This window comes from Moschus berezovskii, chromosome 17, assembly GCF_049115385.1.
Source record: "Moschus berezovskii isolate FMDL1 chromosome 17, NW_MosBer_1.0, whole genome shotgun sequence".
Lineage (NCBI taxonomy): Eukaryota > Metazoa > Chordata > Mammalia > Artiodactyla > Moschidae > Moschus > Moschus berezovskii.
Window position 1 is genome coordinate 39,907,512 of NC_142476.1, and position 24,986 is coordinate 39,932,497.

Genomic DNA, 24,986 nt, shown 5'->3' on the forward strand with positions numbered 1-24,986 from the left:
GATATAAAGCCATAAGTTAACTAGGGTGATTTATCCTCTGCTTTTGAAATTTAAATGGATGACAAGAAATTGGGTTCCAAGACTTTCCTTTGAGATGTGGCCACTTGTGGGGAAGGGTGTCCAATCAAGATTTGGCATTTTCTGCTCCAGTGAGTCTGAATGTCAACTTTGTTCTCAGTTTAGTATTCCCTCACTGAGAGATAGACTAGTGGCAACATGTGCTCTCCCAAGCCTGTCAGGGGGCATGGGCTGCTCCAGCTTGAGGCCAGCCCGGGTGGGCTCCATAGGGTCCGGCTGGCAGTGAGCAGGTCGTATTCTGCGCTCATGGTGATGACACTAAAGATAAGCATGGAGATGGGAGTGGGGCTGGAGAGGGGTCCTGGCTGGAGAAACCTAGGTCCTGGGTAAGGACAGGTCAGCTCCAGCAGCCCAAGAGGTAGCAGGCAAGACTGGGGCAGGTGGCAGAGGCTTCCCCTGCTCATTCATTCATTCAGGCACTGTTCTAGGTACTGGGGATTTAGCAGTGAACAAAACAGAAAAAAAAAAAAAATCCCTGCCCTCGTGGAGCTTAAGTTGGGGTGGGGGGAGGAGTTGGGAGTGGGGAAATAGACAATAAGTAAAACTGTGGTGCTGGAAAAAACTCTTGAGAGTCCCTTGGACTGCAAGGAGGTCCAACCAGTCCATTCTGAAGGAGATCAATCCTGGATGTTCATTGGAAGGACTGATGCTAAAGCTGAAACTCCAATACTTTGGCCACCTCATGCGACGAGTTGACTCACTGGAAAAAGAGTCTGATGCTGGGAGGGATTGTGGGTGGGAGGAGACGGGGACGACAGAGAATGCGATGGCTGGATGGCATCACCGACTTGATGGACATGAGTTTGAGTGAACTCCGGGAGTTGGTGATGGACAGGGAGGCCTGGCGTGCTGTGATTCATGGGGTCGCGGAGAGTCGGACACGACTGAGCGACTGAACTGAACTGACTGAAGATGAACTAAATAAATGGCATGCTAGGTGATACATGGTAAAACAAAGGGAAGAGCAATACAGTGAGGTTTTTGTTTTGTTGTTCATGTTGACTTTTTTGGAGGGGGCGAGCCACAGAGCTTAGTTCCCTGACCAGAGGCTGAACCTGAGCCCCTGGCAGTGGAAGTGCTGTTTAGTTGATAAGTTGTGTTGACTCTTTGCAACTCCATGTGTTGTAGCCTGCCAGTCTCCTCTGTCCGTGGGAGTTGTCAGGCAAGAAGACTGGAGTGGGTTGCCATTTCCTCCTCCATGGGATCTTCCCGACCCAGGGATCAAACGATGTCTCTTATGTCTCCTGCACTGGCAGGCAGGTTAAGTAAATGCAAAGGCCCAGAAGCAGGAATGTTCCTGGGGAGTTGAACCTGACCTTCCCTTTCCCTTTGAAGTTACCACTCAGGTCCTGGCCTTTGCGGTCACACCTCATACTTTCCTAGAGTCTTTCTGGTTGAAGGGAACTAGCAAAGACAGAACTTTCTAGGCTGACTGAGGGCCTGGAAGAAATTTCTAGGGACAGGTTCTGGGGAGTATAAGTGAAAGTGTTAGTCATTCAGTCATGTCTGACTCTTTGCGACCCCATGGACTATAGCTTGCCAGGCTCCTCTGTCCATGGAATTTTCCAGGCAAGAATACCAGAGTGGGCTATCATTCTCTTCTCCAGGGTATCTTCCCCACCCAGGGATAGAATCTGGGTCTCCTGCATTGCAGGCAGATTGTTTATTGCCTGAGTCACCAGGGAAGCCCAGGTCTCTGCAACACAACTGCAGGGGTGAATAAATCCTGGGGTTTTGCCATGCTTTTAACCAATGCACAAGGAATTAGCAATAATGCATCAAATTCATTCCTGGACTATGTTCCAGACCTGCTTAATCAGAATCTCTGTGGTCTGTGCCAGGGAATCTGCATTTCTAAGAGCCATCTAGGCATGTGTGAGCATCTTTATCATATATTCCATCCCACACCAATCCCTGTGATTTCTCTCTCTTTAATCTTCTAATTGACAAGGATGGAGTCTGCCATCTTTCATCTTTTTTGGATAAATGTTTTGAGTCTGTCTGGGGCAACTTGTCAGTCATTTCCTGCTAGGGAAATGGGGCATTCTGTAGGTGGTCAGCAGGGCTGTTCTGTTCTCAGACAGAAGGGGTTGACCTGAAAAAGGTGATAGGAGACGGGATGGGCATGTCTTCTCCACACACTCCATCCACCCCTCACCCCCCGACCCAGTCCTAGGCCCGTGGATGGGTAAGTGGGGGGCTTCTTAAAGATCTGATCCGGGTCAACATTGGGGTCACCGTCTGACACTTGTAGGGACTCAGGTGATGTTTGTAGAAATAAAGAACAAATGAATCAATAAATGTCAGTTCTGACAGGGAAGGACAGAACAGTAGGATTGTGGGCTTGTAAATAACCTCTTTCTAGCAAACCCCGGCAACCCACTCCACTGTTCTTGCCTGGAGAATCCCAGGGACGGGGGAGCCTGGTGGGCTTCTGTCTGTGGGGTCGCACAGAGTCGGACACAACTGAAGCGACTTAGCAGCAGCAGCAGCAGCAGCAGCAAACCCCGGGAGATAGTGAAGGACAGGGAAGCCTGGCGTGCTGCTGTCCATGGGGTCGCAAAGAGTCAGACACGACTGAGCGACTGAACAACAGTGGGAGAATCCTTCATTCTTTCAAAATTATTCCTTCTTCCCCACCCATCTCCCATCTCCACACCCACCCCCAGAAGTGGTGGTCCCCCCCAACCTCACCCTATTCTTTTCTCCTCTGCAACAGAGAGAACTAGATATTTGGTAGGGGCGAAGGGTACTAACCTCCAAACTTCTAGTTCTGCTCCATTACCCTCCCATGCCTCACCACCCCCTCCCAACGCACCCAGCCTAGACCAAAGAACAGTAGGAACGATTCTAGAGTCTGCTCCTTCCTCGATGAAAACCTCTGGACTACCTCTGTGACCACCGAGCCAATTTCCCCATCCATGAAATGGGGCTAGACCGCGGACCCGGGAAGGCTCGCGGAGCTGCCGCAGGCTGTAATTCGCCGGGTGCTCCCAGCGCACCGCCGCTCGCAGGCCACGCCCCTCACCAGCGCGGCCAGCCCGGCGGCGTTGCCATGGCGACGCGCGTACACAGGCCTGGTGGGCGCGGGGGCTGCGGGCCGCCGGCTGGAGACTCCTCGGGAGCGCGGCCGGGCGGCCTCGCCCGGAGCGAGCCCGGCGCCTCCCGAGCGGGCCTGGCTCTTGGCGGAGGACGGGACGTGGGCTTCTTCCTCTGGCCAGGTGAGAGCGACACATAAGGAGGCGGCGGGCAGAAACCCGGGCCGGAAGAGGCCAGCCCTGCTAGGTCAAGGGCTTTTGGTAGGCTGGGGACCCGGCCCCACCCGAGGCTGAACTCCTCTCTGATCCAGGCTCGGGTCGCCGGGAGCACCCCAGAGAAGCTATCCCAACACCAGCCCTTCCTTCCTAAATGCAGCCCCCACCCCCACCCCGAGGTAGCCTGCGAGGAAACTTCAGGCCCCTGCTTGGCACCAGCTTTTGGATGTCCTGGGGGTACCGCTGAAATTGAGAGGAACCCTTGTTTCCCCTGATTTATAGCCAATACCCACCCAGTGGTCAGACACACACCCGCCCGCCCACCCCTTACCTCACCTGTCTTTCTTTAAGGAACTTCGAGGCCTTTTATGGTCCTCAAAAGTTTTGCTCCTGAAGCCCAATTCTGAGCCATCCAGAGTGGTCAGGGAGAATGCAGATGATTTTAGCTCTTTTACTCTTTGTTGTAGTGGGTGCTCCATGGCGCTGAGTAAGAATGAATTCACAGAGCAAAACACATTCAAATTACCCTCTGCAGTGTTCTCAGACAAAGAAGTGATGCACAGGGCAAGATTAAGGTGGAGAAATATCGTCCAGTCCAAAAGCAAGAGATAGAATTTAGGTTCTCCAAGAAGTTATCTAGGATAGAAGCTGAAAGGAAAAATGAAAGGTAGTTACTGTCAGAGATTCCTAGCCGCTGGCCACACTGGCTTGCTTGGAGGTGTCATTTGTATTTTCACTCAGTCAGCAAGTGTTGACCAAGCACCTGTATGTGCCAGGCACTGCCCTGGCACTGGAGATGGTGCCCTGCACAGAACAACTGCAAAGGGTGTGAGGGTTTACCCTGTTTGAAAGTTAGCTTGCCCACCTTATAGGTACTGGCAGAAGACAAGAATCCTGGACCAGAAACTAAGAACTTGAGTGCTCACAGCACAGCAGACACAACCAGCAGCCAGATCTGCATATGCACAGGGATTCCTGTTGCCCTGAAAGTCCCTCGGGGTGGTGAAGAACCGCCAAGGTGGCGGCTGTGCATGCGGTGAGTCTGTGTGCCGGATAAGAAACTCCAAACTTAGGACATCTCAGTCTTTGAAAGGGGCTGCTAGCAAACTTGCCTGACTTTAGCCTCAGAAGGAGCTATTGTCCTTATTATAAACATTACCTTGATCCTCCAGGCTGTTTGCCATATAAGCATCCTTGGAAGGATGGTGCAGGACAAAATCTTTCAATGCCTTTGCTCTGAAGATGGGTATGAGCACAAGAAACCCATGAAGAATTGCCTCTTAACAAAGTCAAGGGAATTCTCTGGTGGTCCAGTGGTTAAGATTCCACACTCCCAATGCAGGGGGTGAGAGGGCTCAACCCCTGGTCCAGAAACTGAGATCCCGCATGCCACACAGTATGGCCCAAAACCCAAGACAATCAACACAGTTCTGGTTTTCCAGGAATATGTATCTTAGTGAATGAAAGAGAAACAGAGAGCAAACAGGACTAAATAAAGGAACAAGAAAAGGTCAGAGAATGAAAGGTACGAGGAAGGAAACCAGCAGGGGAAAACTAACAGGGGAATAACATGACTGAGGGCGCCTTTAGCCACAGTGGTCACAGTTCAGTTCAGTTCAGTTCAGTCGCTCAGTCGTCTCCGACTCTCCACGACCCCATGAATCACAGCACGCCAGGCCTCCCTGTCCATCACCAACTCCCAGAGTTCACTCAAACTCATGTCCACAGAGTCGGTGATGCCATCCAGCCATCTCATTCTCCGTCGTCCCCTTCTCCTCCCGCCCCCAACCTTTCCCAGCATCAGAGTCTTTTCCAGTGAGTCAACTCGTCGCATGAGGTGGCCAAAGTATTGCAGTTTCAGCTTTAGCATCAATCCTTCCAATGAACACCCAGGATTGATCTCCTTTAGAATGGACTGGTTAGATCTCCTTGCATTCCAAGGGACTCTCAAGAGTCTTCTCCAGCACCACAGTTTAAAAGCATCAATTCTTCAGCGATCAGCTTTCTTCACAGTCCAACTCTCACATCCATACATGACCACGGGAAAAACCATAGCCTTGACTAGACGGACCTTGGTTGGCAAAGTAATGTCTCTGCTTTTTAATATACTATCAAGGTTGGTCATAACTTTCCTTCCAAGGAGTAAGCGTCTTTTAATTTCATGGCTGCAATCAGCATCTGCAGTGATTTTGGAGCCCCAAAAAATAAAATCTGACACTGTTTCCACTGTTTTTCCATCCATTTCCCATGAAGTGATGGGACCAGATGCTATGATCTTTGTTTTCTGAAGGTTGAGCTTCAAGCCAACCTTTTCACTCTCCTCTTTCACTTTCATCAAGAGGCTTTTGACTTCCTCTTCACTTTCTGCCATAAGGGTAGTGTCATCTGCATATCTGAGGTTATTGATATTTCTCCCCGCAATCTTGATTCCAGCTTGTGCTTCTTCCAGCCCAGTGTTCCTCATTATATATTCTGCATATAAGTTAAATAAGCAAGGTGAAAATATACAGCCTTGACGTACTCCTTTTCCTATCTGGAACCAGTCTGTTGTTCCATGTACAGTTCTGACTGTTGCTTCCTGACCTGCATACAGGTTTCTCAAGAGGCAGGTCAGGTGGTATGGTATTCCCATCTCTTTCAGAATTTTCCACAGTTTATTGTGATCCACACAGTCAGAGGCTTTGGCATAGTCAATGAAGCAGAAATAGATGTTTTTCTGGAAGTCTCTTGATAAGGTTGCCCCAAAGGGGGGCATCTGAGCAGAGAGAAGACATCAGCTTTGGGGTCATCTTGGGTGACAGCTGAAAAACAAATATATACGTGACCCAAGTTTTAAGTTTTAAATTAGTGCCCTGTCCTGTGGTTTTCCTACAATAGAGACATTTCTTGAAAGTTTACATTTTAGATTAATTGCTGGATAACATGGTGCTCTGCCAATGAAGATTAATAACTGAAGGCAGTAGAGCATGGTGGTTTGGAAAGAGGAAATGTCTTTCCCCTGTGTTCATGACAGTGAACTTAATAAATTTTATTTCTTATTATATGGAAACCTCAGTATTAGTGGGACATCCACAGGCCTCAGAGTTTACAGATATAAACTATCCTGCTTATTTTTATTTCTTTCATCCCTAGGTAGGGTCTCATCTTCCTTTCAGCAGATAGAATGCTGGTTTTAAAGACTTTCTGTTGTTGCATGTGCCAAGCATCAACAGATCACGCAACTCCCCCACTCCACTCTGCCCCACCAGCAACACTGGTGATTTGTGCAGTGGTTATAGACTTAAAGTCCAGAGTTGTCACACACTTACTATTGTGTGACCTTAACCTCTCTAAGTCACAGTTTTCTCATCTGTAAAGTGGGACATTACTGACACCTACCTTGCAGGGTTGTTCTAAGAATGAAAAGAGGCAATGTCTGTGAAAGGATAGCCCAGTGCCTCACACTTAGTAGGGGTTCATCCTCACACTTAGTAGGGGTTCATCCTCACACTTAGTAGGGGTTCATCCTCACACTTAGTAGTGGATGAAATGGTGGAGATGTTGATGGGAAGCAGAACCAGACCAGAGACCTGTTACCATCACACCCAGATGACTTTTGTCTTCATTTGTTTTCTGTTTTAGCAGTAGGTGTTTTCCTTTTTCTTTTTAAGAGATCTTTACTTGTTTGGTCTTAGTTGCGGCACGTGGGCTCCTCAAGCCTCACTGTGGCATACAGGACCTTGGACCACCGTGGAAACCTCTAAATGACTTTCGTTTTCATCCACAGTACAACAACTTCACACTTCAGTGACCTTTTAGGTGAAAAGAGACTTTCTTTACAAGGCGTTAAGATGGAGGATGTCACACTCTGTAGCTGGACATCTCTCAAATTGGAATTCAAATATTGAGTCATGTGAATTGTTATCAACATCTTGGAACCTGCCAAAGGCAGGAATACTGAAGTGGGTTGCCATGCTCTCCTCCAGGGGATCTTCCCAGCCCAGGGATCGAACCCAGGTCTCCCACATCGTAGGTGGATTCTTTACTGCCTGAGCAACCAGGGAGCAACCTATACAACCAAAACACATGTATAGGACTTACTTTGGACTGCACTGAAGTATAAAATGGATGGAAGGATACATGGGTAGATATGTGTTAAATATAGCAAAAGCTCAATTGTGGAATCTGGGTGGTGGTTATTAGTTCACTGTCTACTTGTTCGAACTTTTCTGTGTGTTCCATATTTTCATAAATAAAACACCAGAAAAAAGTAGGTACGGAGTCCTGACTAAGCTATAATCTTAATACTTTGTCTTTGGAAATCATTGTTTTTCTACCTAAATATATAACAAAATACAGTGACATGAAAGTATCATCTAATGCTCATTTCCTTGATGATTTACTCTTCTGCACTTTAAAAAGCTCTTTAGAAGGTTGGGGTTCCTTTAGTCAAAGTTCAAGAAACCCAAGATTAGTAATAGTAATAATCACCGTAGGAGAAAAGTGTGTTTAGCAAACACCATTCTAGATTCTTCACATGTATCACTGCATTTAATCTTCACAAAACTCTTTGGGATACAGAGTATTACTAGCCCCATTTTACAGATGAGAAAACTGAGGTTTACAGAGCAAATCAGTAATTCAACCAGAGTCACAGAACTAGTAAGTGGTAGGTCAGTAATTCTTAGTTCTTGATTATGGCAAATAACTAACCTCAAACTAAGCTTAATGGAGTTGGAGAGCTGTTGTCAGTGGAATTCAGATTTGTTGTTGGGTTGCTTTTGCTATTGCTTGTTTGTGCTCTGAGTTACATAAAGGGTGTCCTCTGATAATCAGAACCAAGCTTATTTATGACAGATACCAGTGTTAAAAAGACAGTCTTAAAAATGTGAAGAATTGCAATTATGATCATTGTTAAATCCATCTATCCACTCCTGCCTCTGCTGATTTTCCTCTTGTGACATTATGGTATATTTCATTCATTCTAAATATGATATTGAATAATTAAAGGACTCTTTTTTTCTAACCAGATTTCTTTCTGAAAACCTTTTCTAGGGAAAGCAGAGAGTATGAAAGCCTATCTGAAGAGTGCGGAAGGCTTTTTTGTCTTGAATAAAAGTACTACAATTGGAAGGCATGAGGACTCAGACCTTGTTTTGGAGGTAAGATCTCTTTCTGCCCGACCCCTCATCTCTGCACAAGTCCAGCCCGCTGTGCACTCTGATCTCTTCTGAAGCACAGCCTCTGGCTAACGTCCACTGCCTTCCTTGGTGTGCTTTATTGTTGCTGGTCAGTCACTCAGTTGTGGCCCACTCTTTGCGACCCCATGGACTGCAGCACGCCAGGCTCCGCTGTCCTTCACCATCTCCCGGAGTTTGCTCAGGTTCGTGTCCATTGAGTCCATGAGGCCATCTAACCATCTCATCTTTGGCGTTTTGCCAATAACCAGTTGTCAGATGTGCTGGAGCTCACATGCTAAGAATGAACAGGATGCAGAGTGAGATGTGCCTTCTGTCCTTTGCTGACCGTGTCTGTTCTGCAATGTCCCACCCAGGATCCCCTCCCCCGCGGCCTGATGGGGGCGACTGGACGGTGGGCATGGAGCTGGTGCTTGACCTTCACCTGCTCCAGGTCTGGCAGCCAGAGCCCCCTGAAGTGCCCAGCTTGACCAGTAGCCTCTTGCCCTTTTCAGAGCTTCTGGAGACTGTTGTGGGTCCCTCGGAGCCCTCCCCCACCCCCACCTCCAAGTAATAAATCAGGATAAGCCTTGGGCATAGCCACAGTATCCTCTTCTTTCACTTCATTCTCTGTGTTAGCTGTGGCTTGGTCCACAGTCCCAGCTTGATGACAGCCAAAGAAATTGGAAGAAAGTAAGGAGTTAGTCAAAACAGTGGCTTTGGGGGCACTCTCTGTCCCCTTTCTGATGTCTATGTCAGAAGCTTTCTCTGTCATTTTTCACTTAATAAAACTCTGCTACACACACACATACAAAACAGTTGCTTTGAGCCTTTTAAAATATTTCAATATTTTAGGGGTTAAAATATTGAAAGAAAAATGCAGTGGAATTTATGACTTTAAAAGGCAGGTCTCTTTCAGACTTCACTCAACAGATTGTTAAAAGACTTTTTATTTTGAAACGATTGATTCACAAACAATAGAGAGAGAATGGTACAAAGTGTGTGTATTGTTCTGTGCCATTTTATCACATGTATGAATTTGTATGTAGCCGCCAAGATATAGAATTGACTTCCCGGGTAGCTCAAGTGGTAAAAAAAAAAAAAAAAGCTGCCTGCCAGTGCAGGAGATTGAGGTTTGATCCCTGGGTTAGGAAGAAACCCTAAAGGAGAAAATGGCAACCTGCTCCAGTGTTCCCTCCTGGAAAATCCCATGGACAGAGGAGCCTGGTGGCTACAGTCCGTGGGGTTGTAAAGAGTTGGACATGACTGAACAACTGAACACACACACACACACACACACACCAAGGTGTATAGAACTACTCCATCATCAAAGATCTCCCTTGTGATATTCTTTATTTTTTTAATGTATTTATTTACTTAGATGCACTGGCTCTTAGTTGCAGCTTGTGAGATCTAGTTCCCTGACCAGGGGGTGAACCCAGGCCCCCTGCTTTGGGAGCTCAGAATCTCACTACTGGACCACAATGAAAGTCCCATGATATTCCTTTTATGGTCACAATACTTTCTCCCACTACCATCCCCAAGCCCCAACAACCGCTAATCTGTTCTTCATCTCTATAATTTTTATCATTTTGAGAATATTACATAAATGGAATCTTAACATCTGTAACCTTTGCCATTGTTTTTTTTTACTCAGTGTAATGACTTTGACATCAATCTAAGTTATTAGCTTGTTCTTTTATTGCTGAGTAATAGCCCATGTCATGGATGTACCACCTATGTTTAACCATCCACTTATTGAAGGACATTGTGATTCCATTAAGGGCTGTTACAAATAAATCTACTATAAACATTTGTGAACAGGTTTTTCTGTGAACATAAGTTTTATTTCTCTGAGATGAATGCTCAGGAGTATGATTACATGGATCAACATTTAATATATATTCAGTTTGTGGAGAAACTGCCAGAATCTTATCCAGGGTGGCTGCACCATTTTTTAGTCCCACCAGCAATGTATTAGATAAGTTTCTCTGCATCCCCACCAGCAATTAGTACTAACACTTATTTTAGCCGTTTTAGTAAGTATGTAGTGGTTTCTTATCATAGTCTTGATTTGCATTTCCCAAATCGATAGTGATGTTAAATGTCTTTTCATGTACTTATTTGCCTTCTGTATACCCTCTTTGGTGACATATCTCTTAATGTCTTTTAACCATTTCTAATCCAATTGTTTTTTCACCATTGAGTTTTGAGAATTCTTTAGGTATTTTAGGTATGAGTCCCTCATCAGATGGTTTACAAATATTTTCTCCCATCCATAGCTTGTCTTTTCATTCTCTTAGCAGGATACTTCACAAAACAAAAGTTTTAACTTTTGATAAAGTCCAGGTCATTATTTTTTACTTTCATAGATCATACTTTTAGCATCATGTCTAAGAACATGCCACCAAGTCCTTGATCCTGAGGATTTTCTGTTATATGTTCTTTGAAGTGCTATATAGTTTTATGTTTAAATCTGTGAACCATTTTGGGTTCACTTTGTTTATGATGTGAGATTTAGGTTAATGTTCACTTTTATTGCATGTGGATATTGAGTTGTTCCAGAACCATTTGTTAAAAATACTATCCTTTCTTATTGAATTGCTTTTGCAAACTTGTCAAAAATAATCTGGCCATACTTCTATAGGGGCTGTTTCTGAGTTCCCTAGTATGTTTCATGGATCTATGAGGCAATCCCTCTACCTTATGACACAGCCTTGATTCCTATCGCTGTGTAAGTCTTAAATTAGATAGAGTGACTCCTCGCACTTTATTCTTCTTTAAATTTTTTAACCTATTCTAGTTCCTTTGCCTTTTCATTTACATTTTAGTGTAAGCCATCTGTATATACAAAATACCATGCTGTAATTTTGATTGGAATTGTGTTTAATCCTTCATTCAATGTGAGAATAATTGATGTTCTTCTACATTGTCTCTGAATTCATGATCTTGATATATTTCTTTATTGATTCAGGTGGTCTTTGATGTCTCTCATGAGTGGTTTGTAATTTTCAGCATACAAGTTCTGTACATGCTTTGTTAGATTTACACTTCAGTATTTCTCTCTCTCTCTCTCTTTTTTTTTTTTTTTTTTTGAGTGGTTGTAAATGGTATTTGGGCTTCCCAGGTGGCCCTAGTGGTAAAGAACCCACCTGCCAATGCTGGAGACGTAAGAGACTCGAGTTTGATCCCTCGGTCGGGAGGATCCCCTGGAGGAGAGCATGGCAGCCCACTCCAGTGTTTTTTCCTGGAGAATCCCATGGACAGAGGAGCATGGCAGGGTATGGTCCATAGGGTTGCAAAGAGTCAGACACAACTGAAGCGACTTAGTGCTCACACACACACTGTCACAGAAAAGGTATTATATTTTTTATTTTGTTCATTTTTTATTTTTACATGTTCATTGACATTATATAGAAATACAGTTGATCTTTGTATGCTTCTTAGTTTCTTGCGACATTAACTGAACACTCTATCTAAGGGTTTTTGTATATTTCTTGGGATTTTATACACAAACAATGTCATCTACAGTAAGATTAGTTTTATTTCTTCTTTCAGAAAAGGGTATCTGAATGCCTTTCATTTCTTTTTCCTTGCTTTATTTGTCTGGTTAACGCTTCTAGGACTCTGTTGAATAAGAGTGGCATAAATTTTTTAAATATTTATTTTTTTATTTGGCTGCATTGGGTCTTAGTTTCAGCATGCAGGATCTTTGTTGCATCATGCAGGATCTTCCGTTGCAACGCATGGAGTCTCTAGTTGCAGCATGGGCTTAGTTGCTCCATGGCAAGAATGATCTTAGTTCCCTGACCAGGGATTGAACTGTTGTCCCCTGCATTGCAAGGCAGACTTAACCACTGAACCACCAGGGACCCAGTATAAATCTTTATATTTGCTTGTTCCTGAACTTAGGGAAAATATTCAGTCTTTACGAGGTAAGCTGTAGGTTTTTTGTACATGTTCTTACTAAGTGGGCAAGTTCCCCCCTTTATTCCTAGTTTTCTGATTATGTTTATCATAAGCTCAACAGATTTAAAACTAACTCCGTGAACCTCTCCTTGAGATTCTTCTGCATGACGTGGTTTCCTCTCAAGGACACAGAAAAATCTGTGCAGTGTGCAAAGTTCGGGGGTGGGGGGAGAAGAAGAAGAATTGCAGTTTCTTCTTTGTCATAACAAGGCATAGATTTGGGGTGGTTTTATTTCCTGTTCTGGGCTTCCCCAGTGGTTTAGCGGTAAAGAATCCACCTGCAGCGTAGGAGATATGGGTTCAATCCCTGGGTCTGGAAGATCTCCTGGAAAAGGAAATGGCAACCCACTCCAGTATGCTTGCCTGGAAAATTTCATGGACAGAGGAGCCTGGTAAGCTACAGTCCATAGGGTCACAAAAAAGTCAGACTCAACTGAGTGACTGAGGACACAGGTTACTTCCTGTCTGGCTAAAGTAGAGACAGAGATCTCTGTTTTGAACCTGACTATATATTAAAAAACTGTAGTAATTTTTTTTTGTAATGCAGTAGGTCATTTTATTACTGGTGACGTACACTTGCCCTTTCCAGATAGGTTTCAGCAGTGAGTGTATAGTGTCTTTCTCCTAAAGAGCATGGAGAGTGAGCTGCTTGAAGATGTGATTAAAATGTCTATCATCTTTTCTTTCTCAAAGACTATTTTCTAAAGAGCAATTTTAGGCTTACAGCAAAATTAAGAAAAAATTTTATAGATATCCTGTATATCCTCCCACCCAACACACATGCCCAAAGCCTCCCAGACTATCCAACCATAGAAAAGTGGTCCATTTGAGGAAACTAGCAATTTTTTAAAGTGGTGGGTTTGGAGATAGGCAGACCTGGGTTTGAATTTCATTAGGCTACTTTGTGGCTGAGTGATTTCAACCAGACTAATCACTCTGAGCTCATTTTCCCTGTCTGTAAACCTCTTACCTCACAGGATGGTTGTGAGGGTTAAGTGAAAAATGCATATAAAGAGGCTGGCATGTGGTGCTCAGTAAAAGACACAGTGGTCATTGTTTTGGTCTCGTAAGACGGAGAGACTCTTCTCAGAAGAAGAGAAGAATCCTCAGAGGGCTGAAGAATCCTCAGAGGATTGAGATGAGGATCACTGACATTAGCAAGCCGTTTGGAAAAGGAAACCAATGAAGACAGTTACTAACCGGACAGAAACTGAGTTGCATTCATTGTATAAAAATAAGTGACGGCTTACTGCTCCCCGAACTTAGTTTAAGAAATAAGTCACCACCACCAGCAACAGTCAGGTTAATTTATGAAGGAATCAGTTGCATTTCCAGAAGCGTGAGCTCATTTTGGCTCCCTGGAGTACAGATGATACGTGGATCGCCAGGCGTTTTGGGAATAGAGTTCTGATGAGCGCAAATCATCTTCCCATGGTTTAAATGGGTTTGGGAGAGGAGAGTTGTTCTAAAGAGGGGTGTGGGGACATGTGTCCACTTGGAAGAATTGAAACCTGCAGACATGTCAGCATTTTCCAGTTTTATAAAGCATGACAAGGTAAACATTGCCCCTCTGCTGACTTCACTGGGCCTTTCTGTTTGGAAGGATCACCCTTTTTTTTTAAATTAGTTTTTATTTATTTATTTGTGTATTTTTGGCTGTGCTGGCCTTCATTTCTCTAGCTGTGGCGAGCGAGAAACTACTCTGTTGCAGTGCATAGGCTTCTCATTGCAGAGGCTTCTCGTTGCAGAGCACAGGCTCTGAGCACATGGGCTTCAGTAGCTGGAGCACACAGGCTCAGTAGTTGCAGCTTGTGGGCTCTAGTGTGAGGGCTCAGTAGCTGTGGCCCACAGGATCAGTTGCTTCCCAGCATGTGGGATCTTCTAAGACCAGAGATCGAACCCATGTCCCCTGCGTTAGCAAGCAGATTCTTATCCACTGTGCCATCAGGGAAGTTCCAGAAGGATCCAGAAGGATCACCTTTGATCAGCTGTGAGCCATCCTGAAGAATCGTTCAGCAGTCAGTTTATAGTTTATGTTATTGATGCCACTAGAAGTCATTCTACTAAATAAGATTCAGGGATGTGAAGTGAAAGTCGTTCAGTCGTGTCCAACTCTTTGCGACCCCATGGACTATACAGTCCATGGAATTTGCCAGGCCAGAATACCAGAGTGGGTAGCCATTCCCTTCTCCAGGGTATCTTCCCAACCCAGGGATCAAATGCAGGTCTCCCGCATTGCAGGCAGATTCTTTACCAGCTGAGCCACCAGGGAAGTCAAGATTCAGGGATGTGTATTAACAAAAAGTCATCCTTCAAATTACCCAGAGGTTACATCTAGCAAATAAAAAAGACAAGGTATTTTCAGTCCTAAAAAATAGGCAGTCACACTTCTAAAGAGTTCTATTCATCAGCAAGGCTGAAATATTGTTTGGAGCATTTGTTTTGTAATAATTTGACATCGTTTACTTTTTCTGATAATGGGAAGTAGTTCCATGCTTCTTGTTTTTAAAAATTGGGAGGAAGCCAAGTATAAGGAAGAGAATAAAAGCCACTTGTAATAATTTGGTTCAGGGAAAAATCAATATTGGTATCTGCAGGGTCTTACTGTCCAGATTTTTCCCCTGTATCCTGTAAGAAGTTTAGTTCCCTGAAGACAATAGGACGGCTGTTTATTTATTTGTTTATTTTATTTTTGGCTGTGCTAGGTCTTGGTTGCTGCACACGAGTTTTCTCGAGTTGCAGCGAGTAGAGGCTACTCTTCGTTGAGGTGCACAGGCTTCTTGTCACAGCGGCTTCTCTTATTGCCAAGCATAGGCTCTAGAGCACAGGTTCAGAAGTTGTGGCACACAGCCTTAGTTGCTCCAAAGCCTGTGGAATCTTCCCAGACCAGGGATCAATCCCATGTCCCCTGTATTGGCAGACGGATTCTTAACCACTGAACCACGAGGGAAGCCCAGGAAGCCTGTTTATAGCCAGGCTAGTGAGAACTGTTCATAGTCAACAGTAAGAGCTGTTATCATTCATTCATTCCACAATATGTACCCAGAGCCACAGCACCAAGGCAAGCCTAGGGATACAGTGATGGCGGGACTGGACATGATTCCTGCGAGCAGGATGCTGCCTGGAGAGAGGGACGTAAGTCAGATGATCCCCCAAGGGTGTGGCAAATTCCATTCCAAAACTGGGGCTCTAAAGCAAAGGAATATGGAGGACAAAGAGGACTTGACAAAGGGAGAAGGGAACAGCTTATGCAAAGGTCTTGGGGTAGACCGAAGGGACTGGGGGAAAACCAGGGCATCCAGGAGTCAGATCGGAAAGGAGGAGGGCTTAGCGACATGTAGGCCTCCTTCACATCACAGTAAGGATTTTGACCTTCATCTTAAAAGCAATGGAAGAAGATTTGAAGGACTGTAAGCAAGGGGGAGTGGGCTTCCTGGCTGTTGCTAGCAGTAAAGAACCCTCCTGCCAACACAGGAGACATAAGAGGCATGAGTTCGATCCCTGGGTCAGGAAAATCCCCTGCAGGAGGAAATGACAACCCACTCCAGTATTCTTGCCTAGAGAATCCATGGACAGAGGAGTCTGGCAGGCTATAGTCCATATGGTAACGAAGAGTCAGACGTGACTGAAGCGACTTAGCACACACACATGGAAGCAAGCAGGAGACTTGCCAGTGACCATCCTGGCTGCCATGTACACAGTCTCCCTTCCTCCCATTTTACACACTCCAGAGCCTCAGCCTTGCTCATTTCAGAGTTAAACCTTTCAAATTATAATTTATATGATTTGATGTGCCTTGCGAACTATAATTTTTTAGAGTTGGATGTGGCTATTATCTATAGTCTGCAGAGAAAGGGGCTTGTTTCTTCCAGGATAAAGAAATACCGCAAGCCAACGGTTGGATTTTCCATCAGTATAAAGTGGAAGTGTTAGTTGTTCAGTTGGGTCTGACTCTTTGCAACCCCCTTGACTGTAGCCTGCCAGGCTCCTCTGTCCATGAAATTCTCCAGGCAGGAATACTGGAGTGGGTTGCCATTTCCCTGTCTAGGGGATCTTCCTGACCCAGGAATCAAACCTGGGTCTCCCGCATTGCAAACAGATTCATTACCATCTGAGCCACCATTTTGTGTAAGAGTGCTTGCTAAACATGGGCTCCTAGATATTCTGATCCAGTGGGTTTGGGTTAAGGCCCAGGAATCTTCATATTTATATGCTCCCCAGGTTCAGGTCAGAGTGGGGTCCCCTGGAATTGGTTCCAGGACCACACTTTTACCACTGTTCGCTTCCTGTCACATCTTGATCAGTGCTTCTTCCCTTCTGATGTTCTGGGAGCTCCTGCTTATGTGTGTGTGTGTGTGTGTGTGTGTGTGTGTGTATTATTTCAATAAACTTTGTTTTGAGGAAGAGAGAAGCAAAGGTTAAACAGTGAAGGGCTGACCGTGTAAGGACTCCCCATTTAAGGGACTCCCCCAGTCCCATCCTGGGCAGGTTCCAGGATCCCCTAGAAGACTGAGCTGTAGGACAGCCCAAGTCATATCAGGGCTGTGGCTTGGAGGGTGGAGGTGGAAGAGAAGGAGAAAGGACAGAAATGCCCCGGGGGATGAAATGCTGATGCCCGTACCTTTAACCCTCAGTGACCAGCGTCCTGGGACTGCTCCTTCTTATGGGTGGAGCAATCTGCCCAGCCTGTGTCAGTGCGTCTCAGGTGGGATCCAAGGCTCACTGCTGTCATACCAACCAGAATCTGTACGAACAGGTGACTCTTGTCTCTGCCCCTGGCACCTGCCGGTTCTGGGCTGCCTCTTAGAAAAGAACCAGAGTCAACATCATACTCTTTTTTATTTTCTTGGAAGACAATTCCAGAAAAACATCTACTTCTGCTTCATTGACTATGTTAAAGCCTTTGTGTGGATCACAACACACTGGAAAATTCTTAAAGAGATGGGAGTACCAGAACACCTTACCTGCCTCCCGAGAAACCTGTATGCAGGTCAAGAAGCAGCAGTTAGAACCAGACATGGAACAATGGACTGGTTCCAAATTGAGAAAGGAGTATGTCAAGGCTGTATATTGTCACCCTGCTTATTTAACTTATATGCAGTGTACATCATGCAAAATGCCGGGCTGGATGAAGCACACGATGGAATCAAAATTGCAGGGAGAAATATCAATAACCTCAGATATGCAGATAACACTTCCCTTATGGCAGAGAGCAAAACGGAACTAAAGAGCCTCTTGAGGAAGGTGAAAAGGAGAGTAAAAAAGCCGGCTTAAAACCCAATATTCAAAAAACGAAGATCATGGCATCTGGTCCCATCACTTCATGACAGATAGATGTGAAAACAATGGAAATAGTGAAAGACTATTTTCTTGGGCTCCAAAATCACTGCAGATGGTGACTGCAGCCATGAAATTAAAAGACGCTTGCTCCTTAGAAGAAAAGCTATGGCCAACCTAGACTTCATATTAAAAAGCAGAGACATTACTTTGCCAACAAAGGTCCCTCTAGTCAAAGCTGTGGTTCTTCTAGTAGTCATGTATGGATGTCAGAGTTAGACCATAAAGGGGGCTGAGTGCTGAAGAACCGATGCTTTTGAACTGTGGAGTTGGAGAAGACTCTTGAGAGTCCCTTGGACTGCAAAGAAATCAAACCAGTCAATCCTGTAGGAAATCAGTCCTGAATATTCATTGGAAGGACTGATGCTAAAGCTGAAGCTTCAATACCTTGGCCACCTGATGGGAAGAGCCAACTCATTGGAAAAGACCCTGATGCTGGGAAAGATTGATGGCAGGAGGAGAAGGGGACGAGATGATTGGATGGCATCACTGACTCAATGGACGTGAGTTTGAGCAAGCTCTGGGAGATCGTGAAAGATAGGGAGGCCTGGTGCGTTATTCTCCACGTGGTCACAAAGAGTCAGACATGACTGAGCAACTGAATAATAACAACAAGCAAATTTACCCAAGCATTTTTTCCTCTAAAAGAAATGTAGATTTATGTCTGTTCAAAGATTTCTGACATCATCATCTTGTTTATTATTCTCAAACAAGATTACTGGAATTGTCTTTTCATCCGCATTTCATGGATGGGAAGGTGTGTCTGCTGTGTCCAGGGACACATATGGCTGTAACTCAGATGAGCACAGCCACATTGCCCACCAGAGGTCCCCAGATGTGGTGTCCTGCCAGCAGTGGGCGTCCCTCTCCCACTCCCTCCCCAGCATGGGTGCTGTCCACCCATTGGATCTTCGGTGCTCTACAGGGCAAAGTATAGTACCCGTGTCATTTCTGTTCACACTTCTCTTATTCTGAGTGAACACCTGCACTTTGAATATAAGGTGACAAGTGGACTCCCTGTGGGGAAATCCACGGAATGAAGCAGACCTGAGGAGGGTGTACTTGCCACCACCTCCCCACCTGTACCCACCACCCGCCGTGTCATCCTGCCTGGATTGCACTCCCGTCCCACCCCCTTCCCCACCCCCACCCCATCCTACCCCTGACTCCTGCCCAAGTGCTCCTAACTCTGGGGGGTTCACCTCTCTGATCTCACCGGTCCTCGGGGAATTTTTTTGTCCCCTGTTTGAGAACTGGCAGCTGATTTCATCGGTCAGTTCCCACCACAGCGGTTGATGGGGCTGCTTTTTCACTTGGAGGTGGAAGGCTTCCAAGAGGAAAAAGTTCAGAGGAAAGGACCAGATCATAATCTCATCATTTTATTGTGATAAAATGCGCATAACATAAAATCTGCCATCTTAACTACTTCTTTAAAGTGTACAGTTCAGTGGCATTAAATACGTTTGCATTGTTGTGCAACCCGTCACCCCCATGCATCGCCATACCTCGTTTCATCATGCAGAACTGAAACCTGGTCCCCATGAAACCACTCCCCAGCCCCCAGCAACCACCATTCTGCTTTCTGTCTCTATGGACTTGACCACTCTGGGTGCCTCAGAAGTAGAATCACATTGTATTTGTCTTTTCATGACTGGCTTGTTTTACTGAGTGAAGGAGAGGGAAGCCTGGCATGCTGCCGTCCATGGGGTCGCAAAGAGATACGACTCAGCAACTGGAAAGCAACAACAGTGACCTCAGGGTTCATGCATGCTGTCGCATGTATCTGAGTTTCCTTCCTTTTTAAGACTGAATAATATTTCATTGTATGGATTTGCCACATTTTGTTTATTCGTTCATCTCAGTGGACACTTGGGTTGTTTTTACCTTTTAGCTATTGCAAACAATGCTATGAACGTGGGTGTATAAATATCTCTTCACGCCTCTGCTTTCAGTTCTTTGGGATATGTACCCAAAAGTAGACTTGCTGGATCACATGATAATTTCATTTTTAGTTGTTTGAGGAACGGCCATGCTGTTTTCCATAGCAGCTGCACTAATTTATATCCTCACCAACCGTGCACAGGGATTTTACCTTCCCAGCATCCTTACCAACACTTGTTATTTCCTGTTATCGTTGTTTATAGTAACCATTCTGATTGATGTGAGGTGAAAGAAAGGTCAGAATCTTTTGAATAGCATACAGAATACACAAAAGCTGTAGCATGTATTTATGGACTGCTTACCATCTCTCTCATGACTTTATGTATCTTCTATGTATGTTCTATATATATTTATAGAATTATATCCTCAAAACAAATCCTGTGCAGATAAGAACTGCTCTTATCATTATTATCCTCATTTGAAGACGTGGAAGTGGAACTCAGAAAAGTTAAGGGACTTGCCCAAATCATATAGCTAGCTGGGGGAGGTGGAGCTGAGTTTCAGACTGGGCTGACTCAAACTTCTAAAAAAGAAGCTAAAAAGCTTTTTGCGTGTTCAGAAAACAAAGATCATGGCATCTGGTCCCATCACTTCATGGGAAATAGTTGGAAAAACAGTGGAAACAGTGTCAGACTTTATTTTTGGGGGCTCCAAAATCACTGCAGATGCTGATTGCAGCCAGGAAATTAAAAGACGCTTACTCCTTGGAACGGAGAAGGCACTGGCAAGCCACTCCAGTACTCTTGCCTAGAAAATCTCATGGACGGAGGAGCCTGGTAGGCTGCAGTCCATGGGGTCACTACGAGTCGGACATGACTGAGCGACTTCACTTTCACTTTTCACTTTCACACATTGGAGAAGGAAATGGCAACCCACTCCAGTGTTCTTGCCTGGAGAATCCCAGGGACGGGGGAGCCTGGTAGACTGCCATCTATGGGGTCACACAGAGTTGGACACGACTGAAGTGACTTAGCAGCAGCAGCAGCAGCAACTCCTTGGAAGGAAAGTTATGGCCAACCTAGACAGTATATTAAAAAGCAGAGACATTACTTTGCCAACCAAGTTCCGTCTAGTCAAGGCTATGGTTTTTCCTGTGGTCATGTATGGATGTGAGAGTTGGACTGTGAAGAAAGCTGATCACCGAAGAATTGATGCTTTTGAACTGTGGTGTTGGAGAAGACTCTTGAGAGTCCCTTGGACTGCAAGGAGATCCAACCAGTCCATTCTACAGGAGATCAATCCTGGGTGTTCATTGGAAGGACTGATGCTGAAGCTGAAACTGCAATACTTTGGCCACCTCATGCGACGAGTTGACTGACTGGAAAAGACTCTGATGCTGGGAAAGGTTGGGGGCGGGAGGAGAAGGGGACGACAGAGAATGAGATGGCTGGATGGCATCACCGACTCTGTGGACATGAGTTTGAGTGAACTCCGGGAGTTGGTGATGGACAGGGAGGCCTGGCGTGCTGTGATTCATGGGGTCGCGGAGAGGCGGACACGACTGAGCGACTGAACTGAACTGAACTGAACTGAGTATCTAAATATTGGAAATTCCTTGTGGGTTAACTGAGATGACAAGGTAATTGGCTAAGCTAGGGAGATTGCACCCTGTGGAATCCAGGGTTGGGTTGTCAGAGAAACATGATAGGCGTGCTGTGATTCATGGGGTCACACAGAGTCGGACACGACGGAAGTGACGCAGCAGCAGCAGCAGCAGTGATCCTCATTCACGCCACAGACTGAGATGGCGCCATCTAGTGGGGGATCTGGGTAAGGAGGAAATGTGTGTGCGTGCTCACTGTGTCCCACTCTCAGCGACCCCATGGACTGCAGCCCGCCAGGCTCCTCTGTCCATGGGATTTTTCAGGCAAGAATACTGGGGTGGGTTGCCATTTCCTGATGCAGGGGATCTTCCTGACTCAGGGATCAAACCTGCATCTCTTGTGTCTCCTGCATTGGCAGGTGGATTCTTTACTACTAGTTCCTTTCCCAGAAGAGGCGCATTGGGGCTGTTAAGTGAAGGCACAGTAAGAACCCCATCTCTTCTTTCCAAACTAGCCAGAGTAAGTTCTCTGCTCCCACTTGGATAACCTAGGATAGCCTTCCTCTTTTAAGATCACTGATTACATCTGCATGGTCCCTTTTGCCACATAATGGATTATATTTCCAGAGATAAGGGTGTGGGCATTTTTGAGTCAAAGCTATGGTTTTTCCAATAGTCATGTATGGATGTGAGAGTTGGACCATAAAGAATATTGAGCACTGAAGAACTGATGCTTTCGAACTGTGGATTGAGAAGACTCTTGAGAGTTCCTCGGACTGCAAGGAGATCAAAACAGTCAATCCAAAAGGAAATTAACCCTGAATATTCATTGGAAGGACTGATGCTGAAGCTGAAGCTCCAGTACTTCGTCCACCTGATTTGAAGAACTGACTCATTGGAAAAGACCCTGATGCTGGGAAAGACTGAAGGCAAAAGGAGAAGAGGACGGCAGAGGAAGAGATGGTGAGATAACATCACTGATTCAACGGACATGGATTTGAGCAAACTCCGGGAGACAGTGGAGGACAGAGGAGCCTGGTATGCTGTAGTCCATGGAGTCACAAAGAGTCAGACACGACTTAACTGAACAACATCTTTGAGAGACCATTCTGCAGACCACATTAATACTCCCTCCTGCCTGGACCATTGTTATGGGACTGGTTTGACAGTTTTTTGGAAGAAGCAGTGGGTCAACAACAGGAGCCATGGAGAAACGTGGTTGGATGAGCTGGAGGGTGATAATATGATTATCAGGAATGGAGGGAGCAGGATTGTTGAATGAGTACCTTAGCATTCAGGAAGCCACTAGGCAGTTTGGGACCTGGAGAGGAACCAGGGGTTGGAAATACACATCCAAGAGTCCAGGGGGTGGTGCAGCAGCCCCAACCCATAGAAACAGAGTGAGGAGGAAACAGATACAACCCTAGAATCCTGGGGAGCATCTGAGGGGAGAGGAGCCTGGCGTGGAGACCTGGAAGCAGAGAGGTGGGGGAGCCAGGAAGCTGTTATCGGGTCAGGGGCGTTAATAACAGAGACAGCTGATGGTTACTGAGGGCTGGCTTCATGCCAGGCCCTGCTCTTTGCACTTTCGAGTGTATTAACTCATTCATCCTTAGGAGGTAAGGCTGTAGTCTGCCCAGTGAGGTCGCTGGGGCACAGATAGGCTGAGGATCCTGCCTGAGGTCACAGAGGGAGGCTGGGGCGCTGGTACCAGCCTCTGCGGAGCCTTGCTCATCCCCAGGGCTCTCTCAGGGAGACCAGGAGGGAGGATCCAGCTGATGGGGCAGCAGAGAAGCTTCCTGTTTCATTCCACTCCCAGACTCTCCGTCCCACCAGCCCCTGGCCGTTTCCTTATATCCTTATTCTTTTGAAAACCCTGTTTTCCTTCTATTTCTGCACTCCATCGCTTTCTGAGGCAGTGGGGGGCTGGGGTAAGGGGACAGACAGGACAACCAAGAACCTAAAAGTTAAAAAGAAATAGATCAAACACGTACACACACACATTAATTTCAAAAATGTTTTCCTACTACTTGGAACACTTCATCAAGCAGTACCTTTTGTCAATTCTGTGAAACCTAGCTTATGAAACTCACTTTTGCAGCTCAAGGAGCAGCAGCTGAGAAGCAAAGACCCATGCCATGGGCTGCCCAGCTGGAGAGTAGCAGAGGTGGGGCTTGAACTCCAGGCTTTCTGACTCCAGAGCACATCCTCCTGCTCACAATAGAGAACACTTTGCATTTGCTCTATGTTTTCTTCTAAAAACATATACATGCTTTTATATGTATTGTCACCAATAACTTATAAGACTGTCCTAATGTTACCCTCATTTACAGATGAGGAAACTGAGGTATCACTTGCCCAAGGTCACCCTGCTAGGAAATGGGAGAGCTGAACTTGAGCCCAGCTCTTAAAGCTGAATAATATTCCACTGCATGGATGGGTCACATTTTGCTTTTCCAGTCATCAGTCGATGGGCACATGGGTTGCTTCCACCTTTTGGCAATTGTGAATAGTGTTAGTCGCTCAGTCGTGTCTGACTCTTTGCAACCCCATGGACTATACCCTCTCTCCTTGGAATTCTCCAGGTGAGAATACTGGAGTGGGTTGACATTCACTTCTCCAGGGGATCTTCCCAACGCAGGGACTGAACCCAGGTCTCCCACGTTGCAGGCAGATTCTTTACTGTCTGAGCCATCAGGGAAGCCCAACTGTGAATCATGCTGCCATAAACATGAGTGTACAGATATCTCTTCAAGTTCCTGATTTCAGTGGATCATATGATAATTTTATACTAAATTTTTCGAGGAGCCACCATACTAGTCTTCATATCAGCAGTGCCTAAGTGTTCCACTTCCTCCACATCCTTGCCAACACATGTCATTTTTCGTTGTTCTCTTGTTTTTGATAATAGCCATCCAAGTGGTATGAGGTGATATCTCGTTGTGGTTTTAATTTGCATTACTGTAATGATTAATAATGTTGAGCATCTTTTCTCTCTGCTTATTGGCCATTTGTGTATCTTCTTTGGAGAAATGTCTATTCCAGTTCTTTGCCATATTTGAAGAGGTTATTTAGGGTTTTGTTATTGAGTTATAGGAGTTCTCTATATATTCTTTTTAAAATATTGATGTAATTTTAGGTGGGAGGGGGATTCAAGATGGGGAACATATGTACACCCGGGGCAGATTCATGTCAATGTGTGGCAAAACCAATACAATAATGTAAAGTAAAAAAAAATAAATGTTAAATGAAAAAAAATATATTGATGTATTTTAAAATATTTATGTCAGGCCTTAGTTGTAGCACGTGGGATCTTTTGTTGCAGCACACGAGCTCTTCAGTGTGGTGCCTGGCCTTCTCTCTGATTGTGGTGCTTGGGCTCAGTAGTTATAGCATGCAAGCTTAGTTACCCCATAGCACGTGGGATCTTAGTTCCCTGACCAAGGATCAAATCCATGTCCCCTGCATTGGAAAACAGATTCTTAACCACTGGACCACCAGGGAAGTCCCTGTATATTCTTGATGTGTGTGTGTGCTAAGTCTCTTCAGTCGAGTCCAACTCTTTGAGACCCCATGGAATGCAGCCCACCAGGCTCCTCTGTCCATGGGATTCTCCAGGCAAGAATACTGGAGTGGGTTGCCATGCCCTCCTCCAGGGGATCTTCCCGACCCAGGGGTTGGCCCGTGTCTTTTACAGCTCCCGCATTG

The 24,986-nt window shown here is 45.5% G+C and overlaps 1 protein-coding gene across 5 annotated transcripts in view; it reads left to right on the plus strand.

The window, feature by feature from the left end:
- The first annotated feature begins 3,140 nt into the window (after positions 1-3,140).
- The window catches only part of FHAD1 (forkhead associated phosphopeptide binding domain 1), a 164,560-nt gene continuing 142,714 nt past the window's right edge, over positions 3,141-24,986 (plus strand). For all 5 annotated transcript variants that reach the window (XM_055419258.2, XM_055419260.2, XM_088845339.1 and 2 more), the window contains exons 1-2: positions 3,141-3,299; positions 8,367-8,473. In XM_055419258.2, coding sequence (XP_055275233.2) covers positions 8,381-8,473 — 93 coding nt within the window. In that variant the 5' untranslated portion in view covers positions 3,141-3,299; positions 8,367-8,380. The remainder of the gene's footprint in view (positions 3,300-8,366; positions 8,474-24,986) is intronic.